The sequence below is a fragment of the Cervus elaphus genome, chromosome 3 (genome assembly GCF_910594005.1).
Source record: "Cervus elaphus chromosome 3, mCerEla1.1, whole genome shotgun sequence".
NCBI classification, from domain to species: domain Eukaryota; kingdom Metazoa; phylum Chordata; class Mammalia; order Artiodactyla; family Cervidae; genus Cervus; species Cervus elaphus.
Genome location: NC_057817.1, coordinates 8922135 through 8936304, shown reverse-complemented (window position 1 = coordinate 8936304; position 14170 = coordinate 8922135). Strand labels below are relative to the sequence as shown.

The following is a 14170-nucleotide window of genomic DNA, read 5'->3' as shown; positions in this document are numbered from 1 at the left end:
CTGTGTAATTTAAAATGTTATTTTGGTCTAACATAAGAATAATAAAATATAAGATATTAAAAAAGTTAATAGTAAAAGTAGGAACTATAGGACTGCAAATGATATTTATTTATATGTAGACAACATGGTATTTTGAAAACATAGGTTATTTGACTGATGGGTATATACTGTGTCTTAAAATCTTTAAACGTATAGAATTAAAAGATGGTGCTACCTTAAAATCCAGACCACAAATAACAAAAACAAAAGTTATAAAATTATACTTTAAAAAAGGTGAGTGCAGAAAAAAGTAATAAATTTTTTTTTCATACAGATTTTAGGAAATTTGTATCCCGTGAAATCATAGAGATTTTTAGCCAAGACCTGTGAGTCGGAACTTCATTCAGTGATTTAAAAATCATAAAGAATGCCAAATACAACTACAGGAAAAACATTTACCTGTACTGACAACCACAGAAAATCAGCTTATTAGTTACTATTTTGTTTACTTTTCCTAATGATCATTAAATAACTTTATTGGGCTGCAAGTCAGCAAAACAGTAAAACACCCAGTGGTGAGGTGGTGATAAAAGTGGTTGGCAAACACAGGCTCTACAGATGCCGGAAATAAGCACTGCTGTAGGGCCTCCAGGGGTGTTTTGGCCTCAGCTGTAGAAAACTCCCAGCTCTGTTTTTCTTCTTCTCACTGGGCTGCAAAAATGCCAGACAATGAGTTACATGTGCCATTATACTTGGGAAGCTCCCTCAATTTGAAAAAAGCTGGAGAATGCATAATATTGCTGAACATTACAAGTCTGTTCACTGCCTTGAGCAGCTCCAAGGTTAGAAAACAATCTCTTACCTCCTATCTCTCTTTCTGGGACACTTCCTGATTAACTGATACAGAACTACATGAACCACTTTTTAATTATTTCATTTCTCCAGAAAACATAAAATGAAACAAAGTAATATAACTCTCAGGATATTTTTTATGCATAAGCACCTCTTTTAAACAGGGTTTTGTCTTTTATATATTTTCTCTATTCTTAAAAATACGTATAGTTAGTAAGATACCGGGATAGACAGTAACAAGACTGGGAGCTGACTGTGGCTCAGATCATGAACTCCTTATTGGCAAATTCAGACTTAAATTGAAGAAAATAGGGAAAACCACTAGATCGTTCAAGTATGACCTAAACCAAATCCCTTATGATTATACAGTGGAAGTGACAAATAGATTCAAGGGATTAGATCTGATAGAGAGCCTGAAGAACTACGGATGGAGGTTTGTGACGTTCTACAGGAAGCAGGGATCAAGACCATCCCCAAGAAAAAGAAATGCAAAAAGGCAAAATGGCTATCTGAGGAAGCCTTACAAATAGCTGTGAAAAGAAGACAAGTGAAAAGCAAAGGAGAAAAGGAAAGATATTCACATTTGAATGCAGAGTTCCAAAGAATAGCAAGGAGAGATAAGAAAGCCTTCCTCAGTGATCAATACAAAGAAACAGAGGAAAACAACAGAATGGGAAAGACTAGAGATCTCTTCAAGAAAATTAGAGATGCCAAGGGAACATTTCATGCAAAGATGGGCTCAATAAAGGACATAAATGGTATGGACCTAACACAAGCAGAAGATATTAAGAAAAGGTGGCAAGAATACACAGAAGAACTGTACAAAAAAGATCTTCATGACCCAGATAATCACAAGGGTATGATCACTTACCTAGAGCCAGACATCCTGGAATGTGAAGTCAAGTGGGCCTTAGGAAGTATCACTACAAACAAAACTGGTGAAGGTGATGGAATTCCAGTTGAGCTATTTCAAATCCTGAAAGATGATGCTGTGAAAGTGCTACACTCAAAATGCCAGAAAATTTGGAAAACTCGGCAGTGGCCACAGGACTGGAAAAGGTCAGTTTTCATTCCAATCCCAAGGAAAGGCAATGCCAAAGAATGCTCAGGCTACCAAACAATTGCACTCATCTCACACGCTAGTAAAGTAATGCTCAAAATTCTCCAAGCCAGGCTTCAACAGTACATAAACCATGAACTTACAGATGTTCAAGCTGGATTTAGAAAAGGCAGAGGAACAAGAGATCAAGTTGCCAACATCCGCTGGATCATAAAAAAAGCAAGAGAGTTCCAGAAAAACATCTATTTCTGCTTTATTGACTACGCCAAAGCCTTCGACTGTGTGGATCACAATAAACTGTGGAAAATTCTGAAAGAGATGGGAATACCAGACCACCTGACCTGCCTCTTGAGAAACCTGTATGCAGGTCAGGAAGCAACAGTTAGAACTGGACATGGAACAACAGACTGGTTTCAAATTGGGAAAGGAGTACATCAAGGCTGTATATTGTCACCCTGCTTATTTAACTTATATGCAGAGTACATCATGCGAAATGCCAGGCTGAATGAAGCACAACCTGGAATCAAGATTGCCGGGAGAAATACCAATAACTTCAGACATGCAGATGCCATCACCCTTACAGCAGAAAGCAAAGAAGAACTAAAGAGCTTATTGATCAACGTGAAACAGGAGAGTGAAAAAGTTGGCTTAAAACTCAACATTCAGAAAAGTAAGATCATGGCATCTGGTCCCATCACTTCATGGCAAATAGATAGGGAAACAGTGGAAACAGTGACATACTATTTTTGGGGGGGCTCCAAAATCACTGAAGATGGTGACTGCATCCATGAAATTAAAAGGCACTTGCTCCTTGGAAGAAAAGTTATGACCAACCTAGACAGCATATTAAAAAGCAGAGACATTACTTTGCCAACATATGTCCATCTAGTCAAAGCTATGGTTTTTCCAATAGTCATGTATGGATTTGAGAGTTGGACGACAAAGAGAGCTGAGTGCTGAAGAATTGATGCATTTGAACTGTGTTGGAGAAGACTCTTGAGAGTCCCTTGGACTGCAAGGAGATCCAACCAGTCCAACCTAAAGGAAATCAGTCCTGAATATTCATTGGAGGAACTGATGCTGAAGCTGAAACTTCTGAAACACCTGATGTGAAGAACTGACTCATTGGAAAAGACCCTGATGCTAGGAAAAATTGAAGGCGAGAGGAGAAGGGGGCGACAGAGGATGAGATGATTAGATGGCATCACCAACTCGATGGACGTGAGTTTGAGTAAATTCTGGGAGTTGGTAAGGGACAGGGAGGCCTGGCGTGCTGCAGTCCATGGGATGCAAAGAGTCGGACACAACTGAGTGACTGAACTGAACTGAATACTTAGTAAGATAGAAGTTAAATAAAGAGTAGTTACCTAGCAGAATCCCAATAGCCTTTATAGCAAAACTGTTTTAAAAATAAACACTGACATAAAGGTTTACATCTCAAATTTATTTTAAAGTGAAGTGAAGCTTTAAGTAAAGATTCAGTATTTTAAAATTATAATAATTTCAAGGTTCATATAGTTTGATTTTTGTATCAGACATATAAAGGAATTTTAAGACAATTTCATAGACAGAAAGAAAGTTGGAAGTTGTTTGCCTTGAGACATATGGTGTGATTAACCCTATTTGGTTTCCCTGGTATTTTGAATATTTACTGCCAGTTTATTCTGTCCAAATCCTGCTTTTAGGCTTGCTAGGATTATACAGAACTGATGCTCAATAAGTAATCTGCATGTTTAAAAGAGCATTGTAAGTTATTTATGAAAACTGTCTAAAAAGAAATTCATCACATTTTTATTATTAATAAAAAACTGAATAAGTTACATACACTAACTACATGCATAACTATTACATATTAATTATATGCATGTATATGCATACTGTATAGAATCATTTTGTTTACTGACTTTTCAGAACTTTTTGTTTAATCTTTGCTTTCTTTCATAAGCTTTGGTTAGCAATACTTGGTAGCTGTTACCATAAAGTGGAAGCAGTGAGCCAGATCATGAATATTATATTTCTTTTGGTGGGCTAGGCATGGATTGATGATATATGATGAAATATGATTACTTCTCAGTATTAAATAATGGTTTTGAAGCTGGCTCGATGTCCTCAAGGATGGTAAACAGTACAAAACGTCTTGCCTAAATAAAAATATATTAGATGTTTCTTTATTCTGCAAGCTTTTCTTGGCCATCCACTCATGCTTTCAAATTTATTAATTAAAAAATATTTGCTTTATTATTAGTTGTGTGTTAGGAACTATGCTGAAGGGATCCACAAAGAACTAACACAGCCCTCACTCTTATTAAATCAATACAAAGTAGATTAAAAGTACAAAACCAGTTCAATACAATTTTTAATGTACAGCCACTCAGAAAATATCTATTGCAAAGATCAAAAATTTAAATATTTAATAGAACTAAAGAATAAAAAGTGCCCTGGGTATTAAAAAGAAGAATCACACACCATTCCTAGGCTATTTCCCCCCACTTTTCATAAAGATATGGATACTACAGAGTTATTTCTTTTCTTCAAGAAATGCAAAAGCACAGTAATAATTAACAATGCAAACTCAGCTTCATTGTCAGCAAGGGAAGAATCAGTGGAGGCTGGGTCTTGTCTGAGATCACACTAACATCTTAAAGGGGTGATGCTATAAACACTAGTGGTAAAGACTTCCTGCCTATGCCTATGAGGGAGACGTAAGAGATGTTAGTTTGATTCTTGGGTCAGGAAGATTCCCTAGAGAAGGAAATGGCAATCCATTCCTGTATTCTTGCCTGGAAAACCCCATAGACAGAAGAGTCTGACAGGCTACAGTCCATGGAGTCTCAAAGAGTTGGACACGACTGAAACAACTTAGCACGCATAAACCTGGAAGAAATTTCCTCTCTGTGTTGCTAGATATTCCACTCACTTTCCAAAGGGACTTAGAAATTAGAATTTTCATGTAAAACTCCATATTTCACGGTGTTGGCTTAGAATTAAAGACAAACACACAAACCCAAAATTTGCCAAGGGTAACAGCTTGGCAGGTCAGATTGAGTGTGATTTTTCAACCAGTTTGTAATCTCCCTACTCAAAAATTCTGAAAGATTACTTACTCAGCTTTATAACAAGATACCTTTGAAAATTTTACCAAGTTATAATTGGTAGAGACTTCAAAAGTTGTATGTGAAGAAAGAATCCTTTCAATTGGATTTATTGTACCTGTAATTTGACAGGCAAATGCCATCTTTGTTTGTTTAATATAATCCCATAAATTGTACAAATGATAGTGTCAAAGATTGTTTCTATCCATGGTGCCTAAGAATAGTATATTGCCTAATAAAACAAGTGTCTAACAATCTTCTAAAAAAAAAAAAAATTTTTTTTTCCTCTTTTTTTGGTCATCCAGCTCGGCTTGCAGATCTTAGTCCTCCAACCAGGAACTGAACCCAGGCCCTTGGCAGTGGAAGTGTGGAGTCCTAACCATTGGATTGTCAGGGAACTCTTTAACTATTTTATGAAGGAATATCATGCGCAATTGTGTTACTTGCACATGGCATATTTCAAAAGGTGCAGTTCACAAAGACTATGACATAAATGGTGCTCCCATGAAGTTTACAGTTTTTTTGTAATTAATGGTATAGAAGGACCCTCTTCTTCTCTAATAATTGCGGAAGTCCCTTGAACAGATCAGATAGATCTGGCTGCTTTTTGCCACCTTATTTTACAGGTATAGTCCAAAGAAATTGAGCAACTTTTCTGATGTCAAAAATGTAAATAAACTGAATCTTTATCCACAGTCCTTAAGGAGGCATGGAAAAAAATGATAAATTGATTTTTCACTTCATGGTTTGAAAAACACTTTCACAGATACCCTTTCACTGCCAGTTAAATCTCAGGGCATCGTAATGGGGCACTGGAGACAGAGTGACTCCTCATCATCTGGAGCCTTCTCTTCATTACTCCACTAAACATGCATTTGTCTGAATTGTCTAAGTACAAGTAAATAATTTCCATCATTTTCAATAAAGCTATTTAAATTTCCTCATTTCCTAACAATATCACCTTCTCATGCTTTGATCACCTAATCCATTCTTTTCACACTTAACATGAGCGTCTATTTTATCACATAAACATGTGTGTATAGACTCTATTTTCATCTCTTCCTATTTCATATTGTACTCTTTTTTTTTTGTTTTTATTGTCTTTGGCATATTGTACTCTTAATGCAATACTTCCCATTATACTTTCTAATTTCTCCTTATTTTGACATCTACTCCTGTAAACCTATAATATCCAATATAGTAGCCGCAGGAACATGTGTCTATATAAATCTAAAGTTGTTTTTGTTTAGTCGCTAAGTCGTGCCTGACTCTTTTGCAACCCTATGGATTGTATCCTCCCCAGTTCCTGTCTGTGGGATTTCCCAGGTAAGAATACTAGAGTGGGTAGCAATTTCCTCCTCCAGAGGACCTTTCTGAATCAGGGTGGAACCCACGTCTCCTGCATTGACAGGCAGATTCTTTACCATCTGAGCCACCAGGGAAGCCCAAATTCATAGTATGCAAAATTAAAAATTCAGTCCCTTTGTCATACCATATACACTTCAAATACTCGATAGCCACATGTGACTAGAGGTTACTATATTATCTAGTACAGGTGTAGAGTATTTTTATTATTGCAGAAAGGTCTATTGGACTTGTGTATACTAATTAGCCATCTGCTTTTCCTCAACTCACACTCTTTTTCTTGAGTTTTTCTCAGGCTACGTGAAGGTGGTTTCTTATCCAAATACTGCTTCTATATAATTTAAAATATGACTGCAATGATGTCACACCTTCGATGTTATAGAGAGACTTCAACTGCAAATGTTTAATTCAGAATATACCTCCCCTCAAGCAGTGGCATTGGCCCAATAGGAGGAATATTACATCTTCACATATTAACATATTTTTTGCATGTTGTTTCCTATACATTTTTACATTTCTCACTTCTTTCTCCATCTGCCCAAAACAGTAAGTAAAGTCGCTTAGTCGTGTCCGACTCTTTGTGACCCCACAGACTGTAGCCTACCAGGCTCCTCTGCCCATGGGATTTTCCAGGCAAGAGTACTGGAGTGGGCTGCCATTTCCTTCTCCAGGGGATCTTCCCGACCCAGGGATCGAACCCCGGTCTCCAGCATTGCAGACAGATGCTTTACTGTATGAGCCACCAGGGAAGCCCCAAAACAGTAGATTTATCTAAACACTAACAGTAATTTCATTATTCTTAGATCTGTTGACAATTTTACTCATTAAAAGGAGAAATGATAAAAATATTGCCTCTACCAATGATAGTTTGATCTTCAGGAACTTTCTAAAGCAATAAATATATAAGAGGGCCATAATATTTGAATAAATGAAAATGAGTGAAAAAAATCAGTGTTGCCCTTAATGCTTAATTACTTACTGACAGCTGAGGCTTTTGAACTTTTCATGAACTTTTAATACAGAATTAGGGGTTAGTCATAATGTTCAAGCCTCAGTGAGATTCATAAACTAAAATATACCTAGGATGAAGGAAGTTTTTTGTAAAACATAACTCCATGTAGACTAATTTTTAGAAAATGATGAAATTATATTAACTGGGTAGAAAACTTACACTTGCAAAAACAAAATATATTTCACACACTGGAAAAATAAGTTGATATACTGGCATTTCCCTCTTAAGAAATGAAGTTTTAAAAATCACACTCTTTAAGAAGATTTAGTTTAAAAATTCATTATGCCTTTTAGGCTTTTATCCTTTAATACAATCTTCTCAAAAAATGAACTTAAACAATAAAAAAAAGAAAATGAAGAAGATACCACAGAACAATTACCAGTCAGAGAACCAAACAAAGAAAAGTGGTCAGTGTGATAAAGCTATGATGGAGACCAGCACATGGTCTTCAGGGTTTTGAGTCACAAACCACCAGGTCTTCTGGAGTTCAGTTTTTCACTCACTCATTGATTACAAATACGTGTGTCAGAGGAGAACTGGTAGAGTACCTGCCTCCTTACCGGATATGCAAGAGCTGAGCGTACACCTCTACGTCACTGTGGAACTTCTGTGTAAATGTCAACCTATTTAACAAAGGCTGGCAAAGGCAAAAGGTTTTTCTCTACAACCAACACTTACCGTAGAGTAAAGAGAAGACGTGCTGGAGACCAGTGATAGTGAGGAGCCGTGAACTGAAGAAAGCAAAAAAGAACAAGAGGTGAAATGATGACGTCTGTTCAGAACCACTAGGCCTTTACCAAAAAATGAAGGCTAGGTGGTTAAGGAAATAAAAATAACATAAGAATCTGAGGGCAAGCCTACCATTAATTTTTAGAGATCCAAATGTTGAACCATGGAAAGGTCCCATACCTCTCCCCTAAAGTACTTCCTCCATCATGTACAGAGAAGAATTGACAAATGCAAGCCCTTCTAGTGTGCCATGCACATACTGCAAACCAGAGTAAGCTCTCACATAATAATTAATCAGAAAATCAAGGACATCTTAAATTACTATGAAAGTGTAAACTTATAAAAATTTTTTATGTATTTTATTCAATTTCATTTTTTATACAACAAAGATTGATTTTCAGTATTTTTCTCCATATACGTTCAGGGAAATAAGCTATTTCAACATTATCTATGATGAGCTGATTATACTCATTTAAATGAAGTATGGTTTCTTCATAATTTTAGTAATAGAAGAGTACTTATTTCAAGGTGGTGTCTCTTAGAAATTAAGAGTGGAAATTTTATACTGTCTTTTGGGGAGGTGTAGAAAAATACCATGTTGATCAGTTAACAGAATGGTTTATTACTTGTGCAAGTCCAAGATATTAAGCTCAAAGGAGGATACAATTGTGCTTAATTATACTTGTAGAAAAGTTCTTCCTATTTTCATTATGGGATAATACATAGTTATTTCTGCTTATTCATCCATTAAAGAAACATTAGTTGAGTACACACAGTGTGTGTACTTGCTAGATGCTGGGACTATAAAATTGAATGCCACAATTCTCAGAGCTCAAAGAGAAATAGAAATATATGTAGCTAAAAAAATAATCCCAATGGGGTCATATAAATACTATTGAGAGCAATGTACTGGGTAGTAAGAATGCACCTAGGGGCGTTCACAACTGGTCTGGAGAGGTCTAGGAAAGCAGCTGAAATGATAATAAAGCAGTGACTTTGAGAGATATAAGGTCAGATTATTTATCCATATAAAGGAAGGCCAGAATTTCCAAGCATATATATAAATAGCGTTCTCTCTGCCAGTGAAGCACCACAGAAAGCCATGAGCATGTTTAGCACATCATTTTTCCAGTATTATAAAAGGCCTATCTGTGAAGAGAGAGAGAGAACCATTTTAGAAATGCAACGACTTTACATTTCAGATTTGTTATATTTTGTCTACATCTGCAGCTATCAGGAGGCTCTCAGGGTAGAATTCACTATCTGTCACAGTGAATTCAGTGGTTTGGTTAATATCCCAAAAGGCAGTGGCAACTGTGGTCAAGTGATTTAGTAATAGCCTGGTAAATATTCATACTACAATGATGACCTGAAGACCATGAGTCAATTTTCACAGCTGCCTCAATTTTAGTCAGAAGATGTTTTAAAAAAGAAGGTAGGAAGGGGAAAAACAAAGGAACAGAATCATTCTTTACTGTGTTTTCATCCTTAGAAATTACAGATACAGAAATCAGACCTAACAAAGTTATGAAACTTTCTTAAGTTTATACCACAAATAGACAGATGACCAGTATGTTTCAAGATCTAGAGTCTTTTCTGTTATAAAAACTTACTAAGGACCAGGACAGTATAGCTGACTGCCTCTGATTTTATTCTAATCAATTTGAACTTCTATGTTTACCTTTGTTTTATTCTTAATGAAAAGTGCTTTATAAAATGTGTGCCACAATTTTCCTTTGTGAGCATTTAAAAATCATTCATTAAATCAAAGAGGAAAATCTCTCAAATATTATTATCAAATTTTACATTTGGGGTTATACAGTTTAGAAAATTATTCACATTCGAAAATCAATTAAGCCTCCTGAGTTTTTCAAAGAGTATTTGTTATAAAGTGTCCCTGTAGAACTTTACAACTATGAAGACATTTATTAGGTCAGGTGAGAATTTTAATGTAATGGACAAAGGAAATATAACTTATAAAGCAAAATGTAGGTGCACTTTGAATTCTTAAATGATATGATAATAAAAACTAACACCAGCGGAGTTTCTGAGAATAAAAGTTGGCAGCATGTGGTTGTTTCACACGAGAACTTTTTTCTGGTTTATGTATCTTTTATGGTTTTTTAACCAACGTGTCAAACGAAGCATTCACTTTGATATTTGGCAAACCACAGCAAACAGTCTCTAAAGTTGCCCAGGTTTGCGTAGGGGAACACCAGATTTATTCTGAACTGTCCTATAGTCAAGTATTAATCTAAACTATTTCTGTCATATTTCCAAATGCATAAAGAAACAGAAGGTAATATAGACTAAAACGTCTTCAAGTTCCAGGGCTCCCGAAACGGAACTACCCTACTAGATTTACTCTTGAAGGCATCCTTTTGACATGAGTGACGTGAGAGCTTTCAGGCCTGAATTAACCAACTTCATCCTTATTTCCCCCATGCCTACCTTCTTCCATGCTGTCCCTGAATGAGCCTGAATGACTGATGGCCCGTGGCCTCTCCTCCAGAGACGTGGCACTCCCACAAAGCTGGGAGTCGTCATAGAGATCAAAGGACGAGTCTTGGGCTGGGATGCTGTTTGAGCGCATCATGCTGGGCCCAGGAAGGTTGAACTGAGAAAGATTGGTTGGGCTCACTGAAAAACAAAGTGCATACAGCCCATTATTCCAGGACTTGGAAGTTTGCCTCTGAAATTTCCAATAGCAGTTACAGTGGAGTCCCTCTTTTTTCTAGCACTTTCATGGCAAGCAGTATGTCAATTTCTAAAACAATATTAAACGAAACCATCAAGTCACTTCTACTGTTTTTTTCCTAGAAATAATATGGTATTTCCTGCTGCCCATTATGAAGGAAAAATTGTCTTCCTAGAGTCTGAACATTTATTTTTAGAGAAAAGGTAATCTAAATTTTCTAGGAAAATGTATATGAAGCTTCCAACAAAAGATTTTCGGTCAGTTTGAGCTCTAAATTTTTGTCAGTTCATAATCAGAACCATCACTATTATCAGAGTTAGGTTATAATAAAGAAAAATAAAAATGAAATATAATGTAAGGTACATGGTTATCCACAGCTCATTGTGAATTTAATCACTTAAAACTACTCTCTGTCGTATCTATGATGAGAATGTCACAGTGAGACTATCAAGAGTCACAAACTTGTATCTCTCAAGCAATGCCTTAAGTCTGTAATATGAAACATGAATTTATTTACCTAGTGCCTATTGCCAAATAGTCCTAATAACATTCAAGTTTTTAGGCCAACTGATTGTCATCAATTTAAAGAAATATGTGGTTGACTGAATAGGAAAACAATATTGCTTTAAATTTGGAATAAAAGCAAAACAGAAAAATTAAGATATATATTTATCATAAATGCTCATATTTAAGAAATACAAGTTGTTATAGACATATGAGGAAGCAGGCAGGAGACCCTTAAGATATGAAAAGAATGGCTGAGTACTTTCAAAATCTTGAATTTATGTCTTTGGCTTAGAATTGGTCCGATAAAATTTCAAAACTTGCTTTTTTTTTTCTTTGACATAGGCACTACATTTCTTAACGTAACCGCTGGATCTCAGAACAATGTAAAATATGGGGCATATATACTATGAGATAACTTTAGAAGACTATCTAGTATTTGCCAGGTACAATGCTGGATATTTTACAGGTATTAATGAATCAATGCACAAAACAACTCTGACAAAGCTAGTTGTGAATTGAAGTAAAATAAGAGCAAGAAAAGTAACAAGACTTGGAATTATATCTACGTGTGCATATGTGACATACAATAATGAAAGAAAGGAACTTTGGGTTTGCAAAGTCCCCAATTCACTGGAAGAAGGGAAGAAGGCGTGGAAAGTAGCAGGGGAAAAAAGAAAGAAAGGAGAGTGAGGGAGTAAAAGTTAAAGAAAGATCTCTCAGGTACATTCCTTCAGTGGGCAGTGACGAGTCAATGATTGCTAAAGACGACCAACAGATGCCCCAAAGGACATTCTAGACTTGAATGCGTGTGTCTGAGGTGTCTGGACTGGAGTAAATCTTACTATCTTAGGTTCATACTTATGAATTGACTGAATACATTTGCAAGCGTATCATTTTAATACATATACATATAGAGAGGTTAGAAACATACTTCATTCACTGACTTTGCGCAAATTCTCACAAAATGGTTGCAGATATAGCCAGGTAAACTCTCCTTAAATAATTTCAAAGCATAACATTTCACTCATTCAAAATGAAGTCGTAATGAGGACTAGGGTGGATTTTAAAAGGGATGCTTTGGAGTGGGGAGGCTGGGGCGAACTGAGACAGCAGCGCTGACACAAGCCCACCACCACGTGTGAAACAGCGCGAGGGGGAAGCTGACGCAGGGGAGAAAGCTGAGCTCATGGCCCGTGGGGATGCAGACATGTGGGGGGGTGACCAGGAGGAAGGCTCAAGAGGGAGGGGGCCGCGTGCACACGTAATTGATTCACTCTTATACAGCAGAAACTAACGCAGCGTTACAAAGCAATTACACTCTGATTTTAAAAAACAACATAAGGATAGTAGCTAGCTTTGGGGGAAGGTATGGATTGTGGCTGGGTTGCTAGATGGGTGGAAGGGAGGTGTTGAGAATGTCCTCGTCTTGACCAGAATGAGAGCCGCATGCATGTTCACTTGGAAATAGTCATTAAAGCTGTGCTTTGTATTTTAAAAATAAAAGGAACAGTGCGTATTTATAAGCATTTCTGAGAGGTTCTCCATTGGAAACATATTCATTTTATTTAAGAATGTTCAATTAAGCTAAATCTATGGCAGGCTTGCTTTTTTGTTATCGTGGTTGAATAGAAAGATCAATATAGCAAGATCTCTGGCTTCAAGAGTGACCTCTAGAAGAGGTGATTGAAAGGTAGAGAAATTAATAACATAAAAGAGACAAAGAAAAGGTATGTAATAGAAGACAAAAGTATGATGGACAGAGAATTTCTGTAATGGGACACAGAATAGTACAGGGCATCTAGTGGTAGCTTTGCTTTCCACTTGCTTCAGGCAAATATTTCCATATCTACACTTCAGTTTCTTTGTAAGCTAAAAAAAAAAAAAAAAAAAAAATTGGCAGAATAAATGGCCTCTAAGATCCATTTAAAACCAGGGAACATGTAAACATTTCTAATAAGCGAGATATAGGTGTAACAAGATATTATGGAAAAAGAGGGCTACTGGCTTTGCCTTAAATCGTATATCATACTAACGTCACTGTTTTTATTAAATTATCTGTTGATTTGTGATGATCTGAGGAGAACAGAAACTAACAGAAAGACGGAGTGGGTTTTTAAATACAGCAAGTGACTCCAGACCGCTGCTGTAGACACATTAGCAAATGAGTTCATGATGTTCTTCTAATAAGAGCTGTCATATGCAGCCTACTTTTATTTTGTAGAATTTTGGAATATAACTAGGAACTAGGTGGAGATTCAGAAAATGTTTATTTGATCATTTAAAGAACTTTAAAAGTGGAATATGTCTAGATACAGGTAGTTTGTCACTGGTGGGTTTAGAGACGCTAGAGCTGTCACAAGAACTTGCATAACAGATTCACAATTGAATCAGATGTAGGTTTCTTCGAACTGTGAGATTCTACTCTTCCTTGAGTATAGAAGAAAAGGCTTAATCCTGAATGGCTTAAGGGTGAATACAAGGGGAGGGAATTCAAGGTGTAGGGACCTTTGGGAGTAAATGCAAAGAAATTTCCCATACAAAGGTGTTTAAACATCACTCTGCAAAATGAAAGTGAAAGTCACTCAAATGTGTCTGACTCTTTGCGACCCCATGGACAGTAGCCTGCCAGGCTCCTCTGTCCATGGGATTCTCCAGGCCAGAGAATTAGGTAGAACTGCTGCCTACTGGTGTGGGGAGCCATTCCCTTCTCCAGGGATTGACACCAGGCCTCCCACATTGCAGACGGATTCTTTAAGGACCGTGTGAGCCCATCAAATATGGAGACTTTGAAAGTGACACGTCAATAGTAATGCTTCTACATGGTAACCATTGAGGCAAGGTGAAAAAGAATCTGAGCAACTGTCATCACCCATGGG

The 14170-nt window shown here is 36.7% G+C and overlaps 1 protein-coding gene across 11 annotated transcripts in view; it reads right to left on the bottom strand.

Annotated features, from left to right (window-relative positions):
* Positions 1-14170, bottom strand: part of NAV3 (neuron navigator 3) — an 892289-nt gene that overhangs the window by 69887 nt on the left and 808232 nt on the right. For all 11 annotated transcript variants that reach the window (XM_043880083.1, XM_043880069.1, XM_043880142.1 and 8 more), the window contains 2 exons: positions 10541-10729; positions 8039-8091 (listed from right to left, as the gene is read on the bottom strand). In XM_043880083.1, the coding sequence (XP_043736018.1) occupies positions 8039-8091; positions 10541-10729 (242 nt within the window). The remainder of the gene's footprint in view (positions 1-8038; positions 8092-10540; positions 10730-14170) is intronic.